The sequence below is a fragment of the Ruditapes philippinarum genome, unplaced genomic scaffold, assembly GCF_026571515.1.
Source record: "Ruditapes philippinarum isolate M1 unplaced genomic scaffold, ASM2657151v2 ctg6425_1_1_1_1, whole genome shotgun sequence".
NCBI classification, from domain to species: domain Eukaryota; kingdom Metazoa; phylum Mollusca; class Bivalvia; order Venerida; family Veneridae; genus Ruditapes; species Ruditapes philippinarum.
In genome coordinates, this window is record NW_026866954.1 from 47,118 (window position 1) to 72,709 (window position 25,592).

At 32.1% G+C, this 25,592-nt stretch overlaps 1 protein-coding gene across 7 annotated transcripts in view; it reads left to right on the forward strand.

Annotated features, from left to right (window-relative positions):
- Positions 1-19,513, forward strand: part of LOC132734323 (rho guanine nucleotide exchange factor 7-like) — a 62,306-nt gene extending 42,793 nt beyond the window's left edge. For 3 of the 7 annotated variants that reach the window (XM_060721057.1, XM_060721051.1, XM_060721054.1), the window contains 6 exons: positions 1,795-1,839; positions 5,186-5,278; positions 7,153-7,203; positions 13,275-13,362; positions 15,865-15,919; positions 16,673-19,513. In XM_060721057.1, the coding sequence (XP_060577040.1) occupies positions 1,795-1,839; positions 5,186-5,278; positions 7,153-7,203; positions 13,275-13,362; positions 15,865-15,919; positions 16,673-16,816 (476 nt within the window). In that variant the 3' untranslated portion in view covers positions 16,817-19,513. Of the gene's footprint in view, positions 1-1,794; positions 1,840-5,185; positions 5,279-7,152; positions 7,204-9,698; positions 10,826-13,274; positions 13,363-15,864; positions 15,920-16,672 lie in introns of those variants that run through there. The other 4 variants (XM_060721052.1, XM_060721053.1, XM_060721055.1 and 1 more) reach the window with 4 other exon arrangements.
- Positions 19,514-25,592: the final 6,079 nt, after the last annotated feature.

The window sequence follows — 25,592 nt, forward strand, 5'->3', positions numbered from 1 at the left end:
ATGTCTTAAAAAGTCAAATATTGTGAAGTGAACAGAGAAAATAATTCTACTTATTGCAAACGGCACTTGCAACCAATGTATATTATCAAAAAGAGGTTACCATATACCAAAATAGCCCCTACTGAGTTTGAAACGCAGTAAAAATATGGTGATAATTACTGCAAAATATGATATTTTTAAATCTTTGATTTTTTTTTTTTTACTTTTCTTAAAATCATAGTACATTTTTTTAGCTCATCTGTCACAAAGTGACAGGGTGAGCTTTTGTGATTGCTTTTCGTCCGGCGTCCGTCCGGCGTCCGTAAACTTTTACTTTAAATGACATCTTCTCATAAACCACTTAGCCAATTTCATCCAAACTTCACAGGAATGTTCATTTGGTGGTCACCTTTGAAAATTGTTCAAAGAATTTAATTCCATGCAGAACTGTGGTTGCCATGGCAACCAAAAGAAAAAACTTTAAATATCTTCTTCTAAAACCTAAGAGCTAGAGCTTAGATATTTGGCATGAAACATCTTATAGTGAGTGTCTACCAAGTTTGTTCAAATAAAATCCCTGGGGTCAAAATTGGCCCCACCTCAGGGGGTCATTGATTTTCCCTATATGCATATAGTAAAAACTTAAAAAATCTTCTTTTAAAGAACCCAAAGAGCTAGACCAAAGATATTTACCATGAAACATCCTCTAATGGGTGTCTACCAAGTTTGTTCAAATAAAAGCCCTGGGGTCAAAATTTGCCCCGCCCCAGGGGGTCATTGATTTTCCCTATATGCATATAGTAAAAACTTAAAAAATCTTCTTTTAAAGAACCCAAAGAGCTAGAGCTAAGATATTTAGCATGAAGCATGTTCTAATGGATGTCTACCAAGTTTGTTCAAATAAGAGCCCTTGGGTCAAAATTGGCCCCGCCCCAGGGGGTCATTGATTTTCCTTATATGTGTATAGCATAAACTTTAAAGATCTTCTTTGAAAAAAAACAAAACAAATAGCTACAGTTAAGATACTAAGCATGAAACATCTTTTAGTGTGTGTCTACCAAGTTTGTTCTTATAAAAGCCCTAGGGTCAAAATTGGCCCCGCCTTTGGGGTCATTTATTTTCCTTATATGTGTATATATCAAAAACTTAAAAATCTTCTTTGAAAAAACTCAAATAGCGAGAGTTTAGATATTAAGTTTGAAGCATCTTCTAGTGAGTGTCTACAAAGTTTGTTCAAATAAGAGCCCTGGGGTCAAATTTGGCCCCGCCCCGGGGACATTGATTTTCCATATATGTGTATAGCAAAAACTTAAAAATATTCTTTGAAAAAACCCAAATAGCTTGAGTTTAGATATTAAGCATGAAAAATTTTCTAGTAAGTGTCTACAAAGATTGTTCAAATAAAAGCCCTTGGGTCAAAACTGGCCCTGCCCCAGGTGTGTCATTGTTTTAACTATATATGTAAAGAAAAAACTTGACCAGCTAGAGCTTAGATGTTTAGCATGAAACATCTTCTTATGGGTGTCTACCAAGTTTGTTCAAATAAAAGCCCTTGGATTTAAACTGGCTCCGCTCCGGGGGCCTATATACAGGTGAGCGACTTCAGGGCCATCATGGCCCTCTTGTCTTGAAATATTTTGGCTCATCTGGAGGCATGTGCTTTAATTACTAATGATTTATTGAAGATATTTTCAAAAATTACTTTAGAAATAAATGAATAAAATGCTGGCATGAAAAAAGCAATTCTGTTTCTGAATGTTTTGTATGAATTGATAAAGGTTAACTAAATATGACATGTATAATTTCCTGCTGCAGAGAGGACACACTCCCAGGACGAGTACGATAAACGTTATAAGAAGTGTAAGGTTGCATATTGTACTCTTGAATGACCTTTCACCTTTTCTATGTTGTCTTTATGTTGTATCCTTATTGGGCAGAGACACTTTACGTTTAACATATTGTTTCATTTTTTTTTTTGTGATCTTGGCATGAGATTTTTCTACCCGATCTTTACGTATAGGATTTTTTTTGTAGACACATTAAGGATCTAACACGGCTGCTGGTACAGACTGAAATATCTAGCTTCAGCTACTGTTCAGGGCAGTAATGAGGCTTTGCTGAGTTTTCGCCGAACAATTATCCGAGACCTAGATATTCCAGTCTGCTACAACAGCCGGTGTTTGGTTCATTTTCTTGCATGTCACATGTTAATTATATTTCAAAAAGAAATTACGAAAACTAATAATTTCATTAAGCACATTTTCTTACAGTAGCTTATGAATTTACAACTTATTCATAATGGCAAAATGACATCATCCAAAGTATATAGGACAATTGGATCAAAAACCGACACAAATTAAAGTATCAAAACATGTTTTGCTTTATTCAGCTTCCTCATTTGATACATGAAATTCGTGGCATAAAAGGCGTGCAGGTATAACTTGTGACTTGTCTTACACTGACTCGTCTAACACAGGGGGTGTAGGCAGGTTTTTTTAGGACAAGTGTGAAGAGTCTAATAAAATCCTGTCTAATATGCAAGAAAATTTTCTCCCTCAAGTTCTTTCTCACTGACTGTGGACCAAATGTTTAAATCATGATAAAAAAACCATTGGCTTTGTCAGTTATTTGACGTTCCTCCTTCTAACCAAGTCCCACTAAAAAAAGAGCATGTAGCAGGGCTAGCAAAATCTGAATTTGTTCTTAAATTGTCCATATTATATCTATACAGTAAATTCTTAAAAATTTTGGTACACAACCTGGGCAGCACTGACAATTTATTTTGCCACCCCTGCATGAAATAAATTTTCCACCATAATCATAGTCTCATGCTGAGAAACTGCATTATTTTCACCTTAATGTAGAGAATGACCAGTCTCTCTTTCTGTTGTTTGTTAAGTTTTATGTTCAGTTAGTTTACTTCCATAATGTTATACAAAATTCTGTTGAAATTAATGTATTTTAAAAACAATGTTTGTTTGAATGGGTTTGCTTTATGTAAAGCTTTTATGTAACAGACAGTGGAATTATGCTTGTTTATTTGTGTATAACAAAATATCCTTGAAAAATTGTTAACTTAATAAACTGTAGCTATAAATGAGCATGGAGACTGAAAAAAGTATAAGCAAATAACCAAGTTAGGTTTAAGAAACTTGAAATATACTTGGAAGAAAATATTTAAGTGTATTATTTTTTAATATGTGTAAATAACATTTTAGGGTGTGTCTTTGGTGGAATATAAGTGTTTTATTATCAAGTATAAGGTCATAGATACATTTTCCAGTGATGTTATTGATCTATGTTTATTTGTCACATTTTGTTTTTTTATAAACCAATGATATAAAATAAGTCCGTAGATATAGCATTTTGCATATATTGACAGATAATGTTTATTCTTGTATTTATTCCAGTGATGATATTTATCATATATACATGTATATCATATCCCAGACAGATCTCATATACAATATTGAAGCATGTTGATAGTGTTTAGTGCATTTCATGATAAAATTTTATAGATTAAACACTTTAATTATTAGAGATGAGACAGACATGCCATCAGCATGGATTTGACCTTGACCCTTGATATTACGGTTATTACCCTAGTAATAGGAATGAATTTAAAAGATAAGATATAGATATTTGATATTTGCATGCAGTGTATAAGTGAAGTTGTAAATAAAGAAGATTGTAGCCTCTAAACTAATATCACATACTAATTCAACAAGTTTCTATTTTGCTCATTGGGCAAAAAAATCTACTGAATCAAATATAAGCAAGTGGTATTAGACTAGTAGATTTTAAAGCTGAAAAAAAAAAAAATTGTTCATGTCCCATCAAATTACACTCCATGTTGAAATTAATTATGGTCAGTTAACTTGAGACTCAATTTTGTTTAATATAATTTCTTTTTATATTTTATTTGAAACAGTTTTCAAGGCCCATTTTACATGTATCCTGAACATTTTTACCTTGTGCTTAATTGCCTTTTTATGTAGTTATTCCTATAGGAGAGTGTAATGCTATATTAAATTATCCACTAAACAGCTCACATTAGCTGTTTAAGTGTTATTAATAAAACATTCCATTCCATTTTAGATCTATTTTTATGCCCTCCAGTCCCTACCCCCATCCCCTGTATCCCTGTCCCCACCTTCATAGATGGAGATATTGTTATCACCAATCTTTGTGGGGAGATGTTGAACATCACCTGTAGTAATGATAATAATTATGATAATAACATCTTCCTTGAACAAGCTAGAGTCTACACTTTTTTGGCACATCAAACCACTGGTTTGATAAATTGAAGTATGAAATGATAAAATTCATGATAAAATTTCTAGTTTGCGGAAATGTTACCATAACATTGTTATTTATTTATCAGAAATTTTGGGACAGCTTGGTTACCAACTTTACTTTCAGCTATGTCATATAGATATTTGTTTTTAAGTTGAATGTGTTTTGTAAATCAGTCATTATGCTTCAGAGAGGTAGGTTTATCTTTCAACTGCTTTGTACGAGGTTGAATACACAACAACTTTGCTTTTAATATTTACTTTTTTTGTCTTAAAGGTTACAAGTACATACAAATTACTCATTCACTATAATTATACAAATTGCCAACAGAGCAGTGCAAGCAAAAGATTGTTCATCTCTGTTGCAAATGAGTAGTTTTTTCAAAACTGTAACAAGATACCAAAAATGAAAAGTTTTTGAGAAATAAAAAATAACAGTTTTTCTGGGGCATAATGAGCCTTTAAAGGGATTTTTGATAAATATCAAAATATAAGAATTGAGCTTCCAAAATGTTAAGTATAGGGACTGGAATGAAATTGATCATTATTATTGTTCAAGGGTTAATGAGCCCAAAAGAAAAAAAATTAACAAAAAAATATATACACAATTGAGCTCATTTGAATATAATTTTTAATTATCTAAATGAATGGTATTAACAAAATAGAAGATTTCATTCAAAGGTACAGAAAGTTGAAATTATTTATATGCACCCAATGAATAATGGACACAACAGAACTTTATTGTGCTAAAATATGAAAAAAAAGAAGATTAAATGTACCTGATAGAACCTAAAGATACTGAACATTGAATTATTTGAATAAAACTAAATAAACACAATAGAACCCAATGGATTAACTAAATTAACCCAAAGGAACAGAAATGATATTATATTAGATTGTTATGTTTTCAGATGATCCTAGAACTAATTCAGAAGATGCTCTCATATTGAAAGTGATCGAGGCGTATTGTACCAGTGCAAAAACACGTCATACTGTCAACTCATGTAAGTATATCCCTCACAAAGTGTGTATGTAGTAATATTGTACATAATGTTGTTTCAACCCTTTACCTGCTGGAACATAAAGTGTTTAAAAAAATTATACAAGTGTAGGGTCAGGCTATTCTGCACTTCCATGCCGTCTGACTGGGCGCTATAATTTTCTGTAGCTGAATTTTATGATTTTGATACTGACCTCCCTATAACTTTGAATGGACTGTTCCAAATTCAAAGCTGGGGCAAATCCATTATACATATTCCGCAGGTACAGGGTTTTATGTTGTGATGTTAATGAATTTTGTAAAAGTGTTTGATTCTATAGATTTTCATCATATTATTATATAATCATTATGGGGTGAATAAACAAAATTTCCCAGTTTTGGCCTCAGAAAAAACAACAACAACAACAACAAAAAGAGAAAAGAATAAAGATTATAAATTATAATCATTATGATAATGATTTTGTAAATAGCTCAAGATATTTTTATCTTTTTGTAAATTTAAAGGATTTTTTTGGGGGGACAAGATTATTTGGTTTTTAATTGGGGTATTTTAAAAGTAGGGAGAGCTATTTGCTGGCAGTGATGTCATACTCTGGTTAAGTTTTTGTATGCAACTTAGTATCTCAAAAGCTATTAAAAGGGATTGGTTGAATTTTCACAGACTTGTTGTCAGTGATTATCTAACATGATTGGCAAAGGTCCCATAACTCTGAGTTACCTTTTGACAGAGTTATGCCCCTTTTTTTACTGACAAGCACTGAGAAGAGTCGAGCATACTGTCTTACGGACAGCTCTTGTTTTTAAATACATTTAACTGGTAAAGTGATTGGATTATCAGTTTTATGTAGATACAAAGAATGGACAAACAGGTGTGATGTACTGTCTGTGCTGTACATGAATATGAGCCGCGTTATGACAAAACCAGCATAATGCGTTTGCGACCAGCATGGATCCAGACCAGCCTGTGCATCCGCGCAGTCTGATCAGGATCCATGCTGTTCGCTTACAAACCCTATTACAAATAGAGAAACTGATAGTGAACAGCATGGATCCTGATCAGACTATGTGTATGCGCAGGCTGGTCTGGATCCATGCTGGTAAAAAAAAACTAAGCAAATGCACTATGTTGGTTTTTTCATATTATGTTTTATTACTAGTTATAATTCTATAATTCTGGGTGTTATGAAAAACAATTGGATTTTATGACAACAGAAAATTTTATTGGCTAGGGTTGGCTTAATCATTATGTAATGACTTTTAATAAAATGTGATGAAAATCTATATGAGAATACAAATATTGATCTTACTTGCAAAGATTTCAAGGTGAGTAAAACAGAAAAACAAAATGCACAATGTATTGTTGTGGTTCATACCTACAACAGACAAAACACATGATCTGTTTGTAGAAAATTATGTTGTGTTTAGTTACCTCAGTTAAAACAACATATTATATGTTGTAAAGTTATGTTGTATTAATGTTGCAATATTGTGGCTTTCAGGGTGTTCTAGTGTTTATATTTTCATCTATTTAAAAAAAGACCTCAGACTCTCTCATTATACTTTCCATAAACATTTTTAAATCATCATTTATAGATATATATCCTTATTTTTTATCGATCAGTCTACTTAGGACAAGTTATTTTATAGTACATTAATTGGTTAATAATATCTTGTTGAAAACAATTTAAGGTTGATTCTAAAGAGGTAAAGGCTCCTGTTTAAAACTGATCCCTGATATCAAGAAAATAATCGTTTAACTTTGTTCAATGTTATGATATTGAAATAGTATTGATAATTCATTTATTGTGGCTTTTATTCAAATCAATTCAACATCATTTAAATATTTCTATATCTATGTATGAACATTTTCTTGTATAGATAAATCACCTGATATAATAGTGGAAAATACAGAAAACCAAAATGACCAAGGTATATACCTCGTGACTGCATAATTTCATGTAGAACATTTTGATATGTGAGATGACATGTCTGGTCTGTCTGTCTGGTACAAATTAAGAATGAGCATTTATTGCATATTGGTAGACCCCTTAGGATTGACTCTTCACCATCATGGTGGACAAACCACATGGTTTTTGATGTCATAAAATAGCAACACAAGCAGAAAACTTTAAACAGTGCACTGGCTTATGGTTTTCCAAGTAATAGAAAGAGCATCAAAACACGAGGCTATCTGATTTGTACGAGGGGGCATAGCCCCTGAGTATTCATCAGACTGTCGACTGTTTTTATGTTCTTTTTCTTTTGTATCATAGTCAAATATAAAAACACGTTCCCTGTTGTCACAATATGAAACCCCTGCAAAAAGGAACCAATGAACGAACATCTGAATATGATATTTCTGTCGCTTTCCCTTTCTCTGCCGTCACAATATGTAAACCCCAACAAAAATGAGCCAATCAATGAGCATGCTCTGGAGTGTGGGTAACAAATACCTGCACTCCAATTAAACACACTGTGCATGTATATGTATATGATTTAACTCTGACACATTTTCAACAGAAAGGTCCCTAAACTATGATACAATTGAGTGTTGGACTTTCAATAATTGGTTGCATTCGGTTAAAATGTAAAGGGACTTATATCTTTCAAAATCTCAAAGCGAGAGCTATGTTTACAGTGTTGTGCTTTATGTGTTACCATTTTATGATGTCATGACCACACGGTATGTCCAAACTGACCACTGTGTTCATACCAGTACCTTTCACAGAATTGCATTGTGGGAAGATATTGAAATAATAAAGTGAAAATAATTTTCAAATGATAGTTAGTAATTGTTTGTGTATACATATTTGATGATAAAAATGTCTTATCAATTTTCATGTTGTATAGCTAAATGTGCATATTTATAGTTTTATAGATAGATAAGATTTGAGTCATATTTGAATAAAGTTACTGAGAGATTTAAAAATATAATTAAAATCTGGATCAATTGGTATTGTTTCTTATGATCTATGTTTATGATTAAAGCTGTAAACTTTGGTTGCTTTGAATATAGAGGTTTTTTTTACCGGGTGCCTCTTCGGTGCATTATTTCATGCACAAACGGGTACTTGAATAGAAACATTGACATTCTGTAAGCTAGCTGGATAGCTTTCTCACATGAAAGAATCCATGGTCCCTGTCCGGAATCGAACCCACGTGGTTAGGGGCAAATAGTTTGAAGTCAACGACATTAACCGCCCGATGAGCTTTGAATATAGCTGTATTTAAATATGACTCAATTTAAAAAAAAATGTATTTGTGAGTGTACTATATTGCATAGCTGCCTATAATCTTTAAATGTAACATAGAGTTCATGGTATTGTGTATTGATACAAGTGCATATTTTATGTTGTAGCTGTGTGTAATTCATTTTGGCATATAATATTATGTGACAAGCATGTTGCTTTATACTGTGCGTGACATTAGCTGTTCTGTTGTTTAGGAAAATCATGAAGCTATTATGACTTCTTATTTATGTAAATATATGGTTTACTTAATTGTTACAAAAAAGCAAAATGTATACAGATTAGTATATATGCATGAGCTAATATTGTAGGCATGTCATATAGCTTTGAACGTTAATGTTCCATATTTAAGTTTGTTAGGGTAAACAAATTATGTTTCTTACTTTTGCTTGCCAGATCACAAACTTTTTAAACGATATTCTGCGACTTGCAACACCGTTAAAATTTGAGTATGATTTATGGTCTTGAAACTAGTGAAAATTTCTGATCTGACTGCTTGAAAACTGATGATCCAGTATGTTAATGCTGGTATTTGTAATGTTAGAGATAATCTACTATTATTGATCATGGGAATCTATAACCTTTGATAGCCTGAAATACTCTAATATAATCATACAGCTGATATAAGGGGTTGTATGGATGGGAGGTTAATATCTGGCAATGCCTTCTAATTGCTCCTCCCTCAGCCTAATTGTTTCTCCCTCAGTTTTGAGTCCCATTAGGATAAGAAATCTGCCACATTATAAGCTATTCAGGTAGCTCCAGAAGGTAGGTGGTTCTACTCAAGTTCCTGATTCCAACAAGATAATGAATGCATAGAGAAGCACTCTTAATTCTTACTGGTGAAGTTTGAAAAAGTCACAATGTGACCTGCGCAATGTCAGTGTCACTTTTCACTCTGTCAACAATGTTTCAATTTTTATTTCGTTTCACAAGATGTTTTGGTTTATTTTGATGAGACAAATTTTTCCTGTTCTCAAGAACTGTTCATTTATTTATGTCTTATATTTGAATTCAGCCATGAATGTGGTTATGATGTTTTATGAATTATTTGTTAATTTTAAAAAAATTTCAATCTTTGTCTTCTTATCTTTCCTGCTGCTTTTTGGATAATTTTTCAATGAATTTATCTGATTGGATAATTCAAAATTTGACATCAACCAATGAAAACAACAGTGGATCTGAAGAAGCTCCGCCTCTGCTCAGCTGACAGTGGAGTTGGCCAATCACAGGAGCCACTGAGTTCACCAGAGTGGGATGAGTTTCCATTCACAGAGACTGGGGGAGGGATGATTCATGGATTCTGCTGTGCTACTTTCCCTCTTGCTAAAGGACTGACAAAGACTTTGAAAAGACTTTAATATATTATTTTATACTCATTGCATATATAACTACTGTCATTTTTTTGTGGAATTGTATTTTACATGCTTAATTTTTGTAAGCTCATTATTTTTTGATATTTAAGATATCAGAGGCCTTGATGATAAATGGTAAAGGGACCATAAGAAATACAAGCTCATAGTATATGCAGTCACAGAAATATTTTTGCAATTAGACAGGAGGTCAGCATTGATTTTAAACCTTAAAAAAAAACACTGGTTAAAAAATCTTGCTGTTTAATTACCTAGTATTTAATGGTAGTCTTAGAGTGACATGTGGAAGAATGTCTTATGATATGAGGAAATGACCAAGGCTTTTACAGATGCTTAAAACAGTTTTTATTACAATGTTAAGTATAATTTAAGTGCAAAAAGGTCACATACTTGCACTGCTGACTTAACAGGCTCTTAGAGTGTCATTAGTAACTTAGAATGCCATAGGAGAAAATTAATATAAGATATCTGGCCTAATAATCATTTTTGCATTAATTGTAGGACAGCATAACAATCATTTTGACATCAATTTTAGGACGGCATAAAACTTGACTTACTGTATATCATGAAAATCATTTTATGTACTGTACAAGTATCGGAGAGCTTGATTAATAAGTAAAAAGTGATAACAATTTTGTGTTTTGTTCCATTAAATGTCTGTAAATAAGTAAGATTATGTCTTTTTGTTTTATTAGTGTTTGTTTTGTATGTATAAATTTGAACTTTTAAAGTGAAAATAAGTGATATGTCTTTTGAGTTAAATTGATATTTTTCTTTTAAAGGATAAAAGGAAGCGGAAAAAACTGCACTAAAGATAACTAAATTGAAGAAATTTTTTTCATTTTACTATTGTTACATTTACTTGACATTTGATATAATTGAAATATTTGTCAACATTCTGTTTGTTTGAAACATGTTAAGTTGTAATGTACAACACAAGAGTCATATTACCAAAAAAAGAAAAAATTTTACCCTTATAAAAAAGTCGGGCAATTAAAAACCAACTTTTTTTAGTCATAAAACTTATTGCATATGAATGAGGTTGATTTTGGGCCGCATATTTTTAAATTAAAAAAGGTACATTAAGGTTTTCTTAAAACCCAAGAGTTAAAATTACTTGTTAAATTATTTCAAGTTTTTAAAACAAGGAAATAAAATGTGTTTATAATATAAATGAGCATCTTTTTAGTTTAACTATGAGGAAATAACTGCACTAAAGATGATGAATTTGTGGAAAATTTGATTTTTTTTTTTTTTTTTTTTTTTTTTGTAATATTTATGTTCATTTTACTGTTAATCTTTTTAGTTTAACTAAGATTGAAAACAAAAATCATGTAATAATTTATGTAAATACATTTCATGCATAATACATGTTTTATAGATAATTTGCACTGCATAAGATATTCTCAAATGTTATATATAAGTTAACAACACACTGACACAATATAAATACTTGCTCCATGATAAGTTTTATGATTTGCTGAATTGCTTAATATGATGTCATCATCAGACATTTTTTTGTTGTTTACATTGTGTAACTGATTAAATCATTGTAATATAATGACTATTTTATTTTTATTTTCCATGAAATATGTAAATTACAGTCAAAAATGACTACATAATAGAAAATCTGTCTCTGTGAGCAAATATTTTAAACACTGATTATTTGTCATACATTGTTCTAAGCTCATTTTCCCAAGCTGCCTTTGTTTTCTTGTTAGGTACATAATTAAATTAAGAGTTTCAAAAGGGGAAAAATTGACTTTGTGACAATGTATCTTACTTGAAAAGGCTTACTCAGAATTAAAAATATTTTGGGCTTTACTAACTAATTTGGGGATATAAACAAACTTTTACAATTACAACTTCCAAAATAAGCCCAACAAGTTAACTAATCTATTGTGAACTAAAGGGCACAGTGTGAAGCTTTAAATATTTAAAATTTGTTTGTACTTGTGGGGAAAAGCTTGCAAAATCCCACATTTGCCGAGTTCCCCATAGCATTAATTGAAGTAGCAAAAATGACATGCTAAATACTTGTCCAGTGTTTTATACAATTTTAACATTTTGATAATGAAATTCCTCCCATAAACCCTTAACCGGCTCGAGTCAAAAGTGATTAGTCATACCACCAGTACAGAGCCAGGTCAGCCTGCACATCTGAGGCCCTATACTGTTAATAGCTTTTTTATTTCTTTATATTGTTATCACTTTAACTAAAAATGTATTGTTTCAAATTCTAAACTTTAAATATATTATTTCTAATTCAGTATAGGGCAAATCCATTACACCAATGCAGCAGGTTAAAAGACATTATATATGCCATAATTTCTACGTTACTTTCTGGGACACTTCATTAATTTTGGGGTACTTTCCGGGACACTTTTCATTGGGAAACTTTCTGGGGACACTTCATTGTGGGGACTTTCCTGGACACTTTTCATTGTGGGGACTTTCCTTGGGGAACTTTCCGGGACACTTCATGGGGTGATTGGGGCTGAGATTCAAAGAAAGACAAGCTGATTATGTTCCTGTCCAGTGATAATAACGATTTACACTGAAATTTGATTACAGTTGTATTTGAAAATGTATTTTTTAGATAATATATCTGTTTGTCATTTATAAATGATATTTATCAGTTTATAATCAGTGGTCATGTAAAACTAACATTTTAGAAGTTTAGTTAGTGGTCATGCTACACTAACATTTAGCAGTGTGGAGGGACACACTCTACAGAATCTTACCTGATCTTGTTGTCAAGGTAAATTAGGTGTTGTCATGTGTTTTACTTTACTATATTTTTTATCTATATTTGTATTTTATAATAGCCTGCTGTTTATTATTTAAACTAACTTGAAAATGTACTTTACTAACTTTAAACTCTTATTATGGAATATTGGTTCTATTTTTTTTACAGTTTTTTTTAAACATGTTATTTTTATCTTTTCCCCCTTAGACTTTTTCAGTACTCGGCTATTAAATACTATAAAATAGTTGATTTATTTTTTGGGATAGGTTTTATGCTCTAAATTTGTAACCTGCTGGAACTAAAAGTGACTAGCCTTTTCTGCCAGTATAGATCCAGGCCAGCCTGCACATCCATGGCTGACCAACTTCATATTTTCAGAGGATCCAGGATACAATATATTGACAACTAAGGTAAAACCCCTTCATTAACATTAAATGGGCTATTCCAAATTACAGCAGGTTCAAGTCTATTATGATAGAAAAGCTCATATATGGTAATAAGGGATACAGATAATTATTTGTGGGACAAGTATGTATGTAGTAAATCTGAAATAACCTGTAATTTTCTTAGACAAATACAAAAAATGTAAAACATGTTTTATCACTTAGTATATTATTCTATCAATTTCAGCCATTTTATACAGTCCTAATGTATTAATACCCCAAGAGGAGAAGATCATTGTAGATGATGGGGGTGGACCAGACATGCTTCAGGAAAAGTAAGTTCTCCCCTCCCCATACCTAAATTAATGGATTTTTTTCCCAAAAAAAAATTAGGTTTAAAAACAAAAGTCAAAATAGCGTTTGGGCTCAATAGGGGAAAGCGTTGGGGGTGAATGGGAGGGCCAGGTTAATTTTATAAGTACAGGTAATTGAAATCAAAAATCCTTTCTAGCCCTTTAACTTACTCTCCCCTGGCATGTTAAAAAGTTATCATTTTTTTTAAAAGTGAAGAATAGACGGAAATGGTTGACAGCCTGCCCAAGAACGATGTGGTGGCTGAACTGTGCTCTTGTTTATTCATTGTGGCTAACTGCCGTGATCCAAGAGTGAAAACACCATCATTAAAACAGGGATGCCAAGGATATTCAGAATTTAGTTTTGGTTTGTTTCCATAAGTAAGCTGTTTGACCAATTTAATTTGTTGATTTGCTTATAAACAGTTGATTCAGTAGATTGATTAAATTAACCAACTTACTAAGTAAATATGTTGAAGTCGATTTAAAATACTGCATTCATATTGGACAAAAAATAATTCAAACACTTATTTGAAAAAAAAAAAAAAAATTTCTGTGTTATTTACTAAAAAAATATTATAACAAACACAAGGCATGATCAATAAAATGCCGGTTTGGTAGAAATCATTTAAATAAACTAATTTCAATTTTTAACACAGTACATATTATAATAAGCATCTTTTGAATCAGACTGACTTTGATTCATTTTTGAAAAAATGTAAAAATCAACAATGTTATAACTTTTTTTTTTTTTACCTTTATTAATCTATTACCTACAAATAAAAATAAAACAAAAAATAACGACTTAAAAAAAATAACAATTAATCGTAGTACCCTCACAGAAAAAATGACCATTAAGGAAAAATTAGGAGCGACTACAACCCCTCCGACTGAAAGTAAACAGTCCAAACAATGGACTGGGTGAGTTGGGAATGATATCTCCTTGTTGTAAACCAATTATCACTCCGCATGGTCACTGTTGTTTCTGTTTTGAGTTATTTTTGAATGTGTTCCTTATCAGTTAATAATGTACCACAAGGAAGAAAAATGTTTTCGAATGGTCTAAAAGATGGTCAAAATTCAATGATTATGGCAAAGATTGGCAAATGCTCAGTGTACCCCTTGTTTGGAATTGAAGGTTTTAATTAATTTAAGTATTGTTTTATATTTTATTTTTTGTGAAGCATGGTCTTTTTGTTTTTGGATGCCTATGGTAGTGATAGAGGATTATTTTCGTTTAAGTTTCATTTTTATTTCAGTTAAAAAATTTCTGTGTTTTATTTTAATGTTGTAAGGGATTTTTCAATGCTTGGTTATGCATGAATGTTGTGATGAAATGTGTATGTTAAAATGAGCTTCGTCACCACAAAACTAACGTAATGCGTTTGCGACCAGCATGGATCCAGACCAGCCTGCGGATCCACGTAGTCTGATCAGGATCCATGCTGTTCGCTTACAAACCCTATTACAAGTAGAGAAACTGATAGCGAACAGCATGGAACCTGATCAGACTGCGCGGATGAGCAGGCTGGTCTAGATCCATGCTGGTCGCAAACGCATTACTTGGGTTTTGTCATGACGCGGCTCAAATGATAAAATTTTAATTAAAAATAATCAAGATTCAAGTAAAATTTTACAAGTCATGGACGATTTATAGCTGATTTTGCAGTATTTATCGCCATATTTGTACAGTGTTACTAACACAGTAAGGGCTATTTTTCCCATATTTTGACCTCTTTTTGGTAATTTACTAGGATTGTAAGCACCATTTGTGCTGTGTAAATACCATTGCCGTAAAATACCGATTATACCGGTAAGCACTGAATGGTATGCCTTTTTCACAGCAAATTTATTCACCCAAACAAGTCAGCAAGTTGTTGCTACTTCGCTTTTAGCGAACTTCAGATATAACGAACAATATTTAAATGTCCCATTGAATTTGTTACAAGCGGAGTCAACTGTATATCTTTATTCAGTTTACAATATTTTACTTATAAATATATTTTCAAAATTCTGGGTAAAATAAGCGTAGGCGTGCTGCTTTAACAGCAGACAGTTCCACATTCAAAACATGATGAGTCCACTTTTTGATGCAAGCAGATATGGATTAATATGGCTCTCTAAGTTTCGTATTTGCCAGTGAAGCTTGAAATATGTGCCTGCTATCAAACTCAAGAAGGTGTATTGATTAATAATTTAATGGCAACATATATGAACCGCGCCTTGACAAAACCAACACAGTGTGTTTGCAACCAGCATGGATCCAGACCAGCCCTCGCAGTCTGATCAGGATCCATGCTGTTCACTTACAAACCCTATTACAAGTAGAGAAACTAATAGCAAATGCACTATGTTGGTTTTATCATGGCGCAGATCATATTTCTAATTTTATAAACCTGTATAGTCTACATATATACATATTTTTACCAAGAAGTACATGTCATATAAGATGATATATTAAAGGCGTGTTTGCAATCATTTCAGGTCATTGGTTGATACTGTATATTCATTAAGGGACCAAGTTAAGGCACTAGAAATGGTAAGTTGTCTTTTTTGTTTTCTTCATTAATAAAAGTGTATAAAGAAGACTTAAATTGTACTTGTTTTCAGACCATGTACAGTGTTAAGAAATGATCATTTCATCTTATTATATATCAGTAAAGGAGTCATATAAAAATGAACCATGGAAGAGCATACCTTATTGGTCTTCTCATATATATAATGTAATATAGAATAGTTGAACAGAATCAAAACAAAAAGACGCATATTGTTGTCAAATGATGTCACATTATGTATTACTTCATATTCTTTAAGGCATGGAGTTAATATGTAGAATATGCTGTTAATGTACCATTTTATGCATGTTATATGGCAATTAAAAATCTTGCGAACGTTTCACTAACATTCTGTAAGTTTTGCATATTTTTTTACGTAAATTTGGTCTTACGCCCTAAACTTAAATTTTCCTTAGTTGCATTTCTCTAAACATACTGTGCAATTTACGCCAGTAATAAGTGAGCTTAACTTTACGTTTAAACTTAAGCAAATGCGAAGCTTAGAAAGTTAAGTATAACGCAAATAAATAGGTAAGTTCTGCTTACACAAAAAGTTCAAATTTGAGTTACAATAACGTTAGTACATTAGTGAAAAGCACCCCTGGTCTGAAAGCTAGAAAATGATTTTAAATGACTGTTTATTAAGGTCTTGCTGTTATAAACATAATTATGCAACTCGTTTACAATGTAAACAAACCTCGTTTCTTTTAATCAAATATACATGAATATTATTTCAGGATCAGAAGAAAATGAAGAAAGATTTAGAAGACGAAGCAAAGGCTCGGAAATCTCTGGAAAATCAACTAAAGAAGTTTATGAAAAGTCAACAAGCTATGAATATAGTGAACAAAGACAAGGAAATGGAAGAAAACCATACCTGATAGTTACTGTTATGGACAAAAAATATTTTTATTACTTTATTTATGTTAAAAATATGATTCAGGAAATCCGAAAGATAGTCTTATATTTTGTTACAGAGATTTTTTTTATGAATTTTTGTTAATGGTATGCCTTTCTGTCCCTTGTGTTATTCAGATATGGGTAAAAGGTGAGCCCAGGGATGTATCATAATATATGATAGAATTATATATCATGTTATGCAGAATGTGTCATTAGATGTCAGTAATTTCATTTAATTAGGTCAGCTGATTAGTCATTTACATTGACTTTAGGACAAATTTTCAATCAGTCACTTGACATTAGGACAAATTTTCAATCAACTAATTGACATTAGCAGTTGACAATAGGACAAATTTTAAATCAATTACTTGACATTACAACAAATGATCAACCACTTAACCAAAATGTAAGAATAGTCAATTAGTCAATGTATTAATGGAATAAATGTTAACCACCTGTCATTCAAATGATAAAATTACAATACGGCACATATAACTTGGGCACATTCTAGTAGTATAAACATGTGCTTCAGATTTATTTTAATTTTCAGTTGAACATGAAGAATTCCGTCAGCTGTACTGACTTTGTTTAAGTGGCCAATTAATGATATATCTCTTGTTTCTCAACACTAAAAATACCTCTGTTCAAACAGCCACATTCTAAAATTTTTGTTTTCATTGTTGATGTTACTTTGATACATTAACTGGTTGTATATTTTTTCTGTTATAACAGCCTGAATTGAAAAAAAAAATCTTTAAATCAAATCCACTTACAAAGTTTGGTTAATTTGTGAATAATCATCCATGGAGGATATAATTCTGTGTATGACTTACTGATGATTTAATAATTGATATTTTTAACAAAAAATGAAAGCTTTTATTTCCATTTATTAAAGGTAACCAGTGAATATTTTTACATTAGAAATATTTACTCAGTGACATTGATTGTCTCCCCTGAAATATAATACTGTTTGTCTCCCCTGAAATATAATACTTGTTGCATTATTGTATAAAAGAAGGTGTATGTCTAGTCAGAAAAATGTAATATTGTTTTTAAAGGCCCAATTATGCCTCAGAAATGCTGCCAATTTTATTTCTCAAAAACTTGATGTTCGCTTTCTTGTTACAGTTTTCAAAGTAATTTACCTTTGTCATATACATGGACTGTTTATTTCAACTATAGCAGTGTTGGCAACTAGTATAATTCTAGTGATAAGTATTTTGTAAGGAGGTCAAAATACTATGTTGTTTACATTTTGCTATCTTTATAACACATAACTACACATTCAGCGCTACCTTTTTCAGTTGTTAACATCTAACATGCTCTAAATCCATTATTCAAACACTATTAACACATGTCTGAAATTTCTGAAAATTAAAAAAATATATTGATTTCTGAGGCATAATGTGCCTTTAAAGTATCATATACTGAATTTGAATTGCTGAAATTACTTTATGTAGAATGGGTAACTTTAAACAGCTCATTTGGACCTATTATGCTTACTGATATTCAGAGATTATGACCTTTTAGAGGTTGAAAATTTGAAGGGAAAGTTGCATTTAAATATTTTACAGTAGCAGTGAAAGTAACAGTATTTTGTTAGACATTTTTAGAAATCATTGAAACAGTATTTAACCAAATATGTTTCAATGGTTTCAAACTTTTTTTGTATTTGACAGATTGATTTGCATTTTAACAAATTATTTTGTTACTTAATTAAGATTTTTAAATTTGGCATATTTTTATATGTATTTGCAATTTTTTAAGCAGTAGTTTATGGTGATTGGTTACCTTGTAGCTGTCCAATTAGCCAATGATATTTGTATTTTTGAATTCAATCATGAGTTATAACCGAAGCTCCGATAGACTGATTTGATAACCATTAATTGTAAATTTAATTATAAGAATATGTATATAATTGATAGAACTTAAAAAAGGTACCAAAAAAGTTGGCTTTGAAAGTGATAATTTTCAAAAGTGAATTGTTACTTAATTAAGATAGCCAGATATAGAGCCTATTCATGAATGCGTTTGTTTTAACAAATTTTATTTTGGTTATCATTTATGACTTGGTGCCAAATTAAACATACATGGACCACATGCCCTTCACTGCTGTGGGTTCGAATCTCGACAGGGACTTACTTCATTTGAGGAAGCTACCCACTTACATGTGTAGCTTACAGAATGTTTGTGGTTCTACTCAGTTACCCGTCTGTGCTTGAAATAATGCATGGAAAGGCATCTGAGGTCTTCCTCCACCAGTAAAGCTGGAAAGTTGCCATTATGACCTATACTGTGTAGGTGCGACATTAAACCTAACCAAGAAAAAAAAAATAAATACAAATTTATATTGATATTTGTAAAATTTAAACTTCAGTTAACAAGCTAGAAATATTTAGATTTAAGAAAATTTCTTTTATTTTCAAGAATTTTATATCTATAAAATCAGATAATTTGATATTTAACTTGTTTAGATTTGTGATTCCTTCAATATATAAACAGCTATATTCACCTGTATGTATGACATGTCTGTTACATTGTTAGGGAAAATAATATAACTACAGAAGTTTATTTAATACATAAACACTTGTGATCCCTGTATATAAAGTTAATATGCATAATATATGTTAACTTTTGCTGATATAGCAAAAGATGTAATAAATTTTTAGCAACACTGATATTTGTTACCACTTTTCTGTTTTTCCACTTTCATTTGTTGCTAAACTGTTTGTATTACATCATAACAGGGTCTGAAAATTCTGATCATAGGCACCGTAACTGGAGCTAAGTGTATTGGCTAAGGTGCAAGCCTATGATGATTTATGAACAACTAGGTCTGACCATTTTTCTCATACCCCCCAGTAATTACTATTTAGTTCCTTCAGGAAGCAGCAGACTTTTATGGTTAAGTTCTGCATATTTTATATTCATTCGTAGACTTATTACCTTTTGGAAAATAACACCTAGGATAAGAAAACCCTGGAATGGATATTTATCAGCTTAAGCATGTTCACCATTAATTAAGATACTCTAAATTATTACAGATACCTATTAACTTTGCAATAAAAAAATGTTACAAAAACTGCAATGAAAATTGTCAATATCTAAAAATATTTAGGCCGAACCTTATCCGTGTGTAAATAAGACGCATATGGCTAATCTTAATTAATTTAGAAATTGTTTAATGTACGACATGAAACCTCGTTGAGCATAGCACGTATTTGATTTTAATTTACTTTTTTAAAGGGTCCAAAATAAACATAAAAATACGTGACATCACAAACCATTTAAATGCATCAGTATTAAGTACCAACATAGTATTAAGTTGCATTGTAGTTTAAAGACACATAATGCCGTAGAAATAATGTTTTCAAAAATGCTTTAGATAGGGCAAACTTGAGTTTTATAACGTTTAAATAGATTTTACGGAATTTAAATGCTTATATTAAACCCCTAAAATCTTTAAAAATTTTTGTTTTAAAAAACTAGAAAAATTGCTATGCTGAACGTCCATTTAAAAAAATTCAGCCAGGGAAGGTTTTAAAAAATTAAAATACTAATTTTATTTTACATTGTGCTGATAAATATACCCAAATATCTCGATAAAATTATCAAAACATTTTTTTTTTCTTCCACCAGCAATTTGATTTTTGTCTTGTGAAAATCGATTGACAAATATCATTACATTTCGGTAATAAACTTGACAACACTGACCTTCACAATTCTGTATAGGTCATTACGAGATTTTAAAAGCCTATAATAACAGTAATCTTGACCGCGCCCAAAAACAAATAAAAAAACGCGAGTATATCGATCAACGAACAAACTGACCCCTAAACCAACAGCGAATTACATATATTGACCCAGGAGCCAACGCGCGAATATAATAATGCAACAGTGGGACCTATGACAACTTTATTTAAATTTTTGGCTTGGTCAGAAAAGTTAATTTAAACCAATCCTGTGCACCACTTGATGTAAGTGGTGTGGTAGTGATTACACTCCTTATTACGTCACGTGTTTCTACATTGTTTTAATTACAACGCGACTTGCGAAGAAAAAAATGGTGATTATTATAAGTGATTTTTTATTCCAGATATTTTCAATATATCCGAGAAACAAATTGCGAAAGATTTAAAAATAAAACAAAAATATCGACAGATAATTTAATAGCTTCCGTTGGATATGAAAAGAATGTAGGTCAGACAATGTGTAAACATCTAAATTTAGAAGAAGAATGTAACTAACAATGTGACTAAATAATTGGATTTATCAATTAAGATGTTAACATGGTTTAAATCTGATTGTGTCATGGAGCTAATTTTGTTTATACATCTGTGATTGTGTGTAATTGTTTTTAAAACAAGATGACGTGGCAATAACATAATATTATGTCGGGCAAGATAATCGTTTACATAGAGAGATTACATAATTTTTATTTCACTTTATATGAATAATGATCGGACGTTTAACAACATAGTAACAGGTGAAATGGACGTGGAAGACATCAGGGCCATAGAGGAGGTTATCGCACATACGGACTTTAAATCAAAGATAAGTATCAACATTCGTACGATTGTCCGGAGTTTAAAAAATCTGAACTTAATCGACGAGTGTCTGACGAAACACTTGAGTGACAATTATAAAAGGAATAAAGAAGATTCGAAAGGGAAACAACTCTTAAAATTAAATCGCTTTATTTGGGAAATAGTTGTCTTTCTTTCGTTTGATGATCTTTTACGAGTTCTTTGTGATTCAGGGAATCAACTTTTAGCGAACAGTCTTGTGGTTCAGAGAGGATGTATTAAAAGTGAAGATTTAACAGCGCTTACAAGTGTAGATATACCTAGATCCGTGTCTAAATACAGACTGCCCCATGCCGAAGAGTTGAATAGATTTTATATAGATCTCAAGGTTCGTGTTGATAACAATACTTTAAATTGTGGCATGGACAATGGAAACAAGGAATCGCTGGAATTAATGATTTTTAACCTTGATATTATGCTGAATTCTTGTGACAATCCAGCCAGGAAACAGTTTATGTTGGATAAACGGGTACTTCTGTATTTTTTGCTCGCACAGGTGTGCGCCGACTTTAATGAAAGAATGGCTATTTTAAAACGTCTGCATGATTCGATGCCACACGGAGCGGACAGGTTCATGTATAAAGCTATTTATCACTCCAATATGGCTGTCAGCTGGGCAATGAAGGGGAACGTTAAGACAGCATTAGAGCATGTAGCTGTGTCAAGGGAAGACAATTTCACGTGCATGCCGTGTCTTCCAGTGTACGTGTCAATGATGGGGGCCCACATCTCGCACACTGAGGTATATCTTAGTCGAAAATCCATCCGACTATCTTCACAAAGCTATAATGGATTATGAAAGCGTCTCGCAACTCGTACAAGAAGCGTCGGTTGAAGAACAGATGGTTTGGAAGAGCGGGACGCTGTTAATCATGGCATCGGCATTGCTCGGTATTAAATTCTTCTCTAAAGTATGTGATGAGACTGTTGATCCTGGGATTGAAAATCTCACGAGAGCCAGAAACATTTTAGCAGAAGTACGACGACTGAAATCTCTTCCGAAACACCGCGAACTTATGCTGTATCTGTGTATAGGCAAACTACACGATATTGAAGGGAACCTGAGCGGCGCTGTTAGGTACATCCAAAAGGCACGTGACTTGGCAGAAATCTGTTCATTTAACAATACTGAAAAAGAAAATATTAATATCTACCTCATTCGATTACACAGCAAGAGTTGTGCTACTTTTCATGATATAGAAAAGGAGCATCATGAATCACCTCGTGTCAGGAACTGATTTAGCAACCCATGTTAGCCCTGAGCCGTATGGCAGACCATTTGAGAATAGCATATCACATTGAAGGCATTTTTATACTGCTATCATTCAATAGTTTCAAAAGTGTTTGTATAAACAGAAGTGCTGGGTCTATATGTCACATTGTCATATGTACTTTTAATACATAAAGATAAAGGTGTTTTTTCTTAAATAATCACAACCATAGGTTGAAAATATCGCAAGGACTAAGTCCAAATACAAATGTTTTAACAAACAGTAAAGGGAGCAGAAAAAAATAACTCAAACCAAGAAAAATGCATTGCTAAAATCTTTACTTATATACAGTAATATACTTTTTAAATTGTTAGTCAATACCTCAATTAATAGAAAATACTCATACATATACAATGTTCTTACAAATTTCTGTTTTTGTTTGCTTAATTGAAAACCGTACGTTTTAATAGAATTGTGACTTTTCATTGTAATTCACTTGAAAACTTTCAGATATTGTCAATCAAAACTAATATTAGTTTGATATATGTTTCATATTAAAGTATTCTTATTATGTGTTATACTAGTATTCACAAATGTTGTATGGCACTGATAAAGTTAATGCGTCGTGATATTTTCTACATAATGTATTGATATTTTCTTTGTGTTTTTTTTTGAGTGCATTAATAGTGTTGAAAATATATGTATATTTGTTTGTTTGTTTGTTTGTTTTTGTAGTTCTTAAGCCGAGTTCAACACACTTTTGATCATATCTCGGCGGTGGATCTGCCGAACCGGCTTTCCTGTACAGATATTTGTAATCAGTTAATTACCAATTTCTCTACAAGTGACCGACTACTATATGTTTTATAAATCGGCGGGGAGAGACAAATGATCATTTGACACAGTGTCCCAGCACAATTATTACAATGTCCTAGAACAATTATCACAGTGTCCCAGCACAATTATTATACAGTGTCCCAGAACAATTACCACATTGTCCCAGAACAATTATCACAATGTTCCGGAACAATTATCACAACGTTCCAGAAGAATTATCACAGTGCCCAGAAGAATTATCACAGTGTCCAAGAAGAATTATCACAATGTTCCGAAACAATTATCACAACGTTCCAGAACAATTATCACAGTGTCCCAGAAGAATTATCACAATGTACCGGAACAATTATCACAACGTTCCAGAACAATTATCACAGTGTCCCAGAAGAATTATCACAATGTTCCGGAACAATTATCACAACGTTCCAGAACAATTATCACAGTGTCCCAGAATAATTATCACAATGTTCCGTATCACAACGTTCCAGAATAATTATCACAGTGTCCCAGAACAATTATCACAATGTTCCAGAACAATTATCACAACGTTCCAGAACAATTATCACAGTGTCCCAGAAGAATTATCACAATGTTCCAGAACAATTATCACAACGTTCCAGAACAATTATCATAGAGAAATTTCAGCTACCAGACGATCCAGCAGATTACTAATTCGATGCTCTCCGTATTGAGCAAAGCGGTCCGGGCGGACTATACGTTTATGTCAAACGTTTTTATTAGACCCCTACCGGTTTAACCGGAGGGGACTCTAGGTTTAATCTCCGTCCGTCTGTCCGTCCGTCCATCTGTCGTTTCGCTCTAACGGGACATTAATAATGTGGTTAGAGGAACAATAGGTAACTGTTCTTTTTCTTTGATGTCATTCCGTAATGCTTTTTTGTGGCTGTTTTCTTTTGTGTGGCTAAAAAGAACAATAAAGAGGACAAAAGAGTAGCCACATTATTACTGTCCCAATAGAACGTCCGTCCGTCCACGAAAAGTACTGAAAAATATTTTTATGAAACTTAAAATATGGAAAGATGGCAGCATGGAAATTATGCACGTCTTTTTCTATTCTTCCTATATTGAATATTTTGGTTGATATGGCAACAAATAAACTGAAAGTATGGCAAATTTAACACATAAACTGGATCTAGTGATAACACAAAAGGTACCGAAAATATTTTATGAAACTTGAAATATCGGCAGATGGCAGTCTGGAGGTTATACACGTCTTTTTTCTTTTCTTCTTATGTTGAAAACATTGGTTGCTGTGGCGCCGATATGTCGCAACGCCGCTAAATGTCGCACCATTACCGCTAAATGTCGCAACTGCCGCTAAATGTTGCAAAATCATTTGCCGTTAAATGTCGCGATGTTAGCGTTAAATGTCGCACGAATTTCCGCTACCGTTAAATGTCGCAGCACAACCGTTAAATGTCGAAAGATATAAATTCATGTTAAAATCATGATTAAAAGTAGTAGTATTTTAATTTAAAACGCTCTCATAGTTATTGTTACTGTAATTGCCATTTAACAAAAAGTATCTTTGTTTTAATTGTTTTTTTTTATGAACCTTAATATCAAGGATTTGAGCTGCTATATAATGATATATTGACGCTAGAAAGCGTATTCTAGAAAGTTACAATTGAAATTCAAGTCTTAATAGATAAGTATTTTTCTTTTGTCTCCCTTTTTCATTTATAACCCTGATTGACAACATCTTAAAAGTATTATGATATTGTCGCGATCAGAAATCGGTTTAAGTAATTTCATTGATTTGAAGACTTTTTTTTCTTGCTAGTATACTAATAGTAAAGACATTTGCGACATTATGTTGGGAACGATTACCGAGGAACAGTTACGTTAATATTGAGGGGTCATCTCAACACATAATACGAACACTTGAAATAAAGCCAGGATATCTTTCTGTGTTTCTTTCCTTACATTTTAATTTTCATTTTAGTAATTGCAAGAGGAATGAAGCTAAATAAATTCAGAACTTTTCTCACAAGCTGAGCCAGTGGTCGTTTGCGTTGACGGTTGTTTTGTCTAGTGCACTGACTTGCATCAATAGTTTCGTCCTTTGATGATGTCAAAACGTTTTACAGCTTGAGCACGGA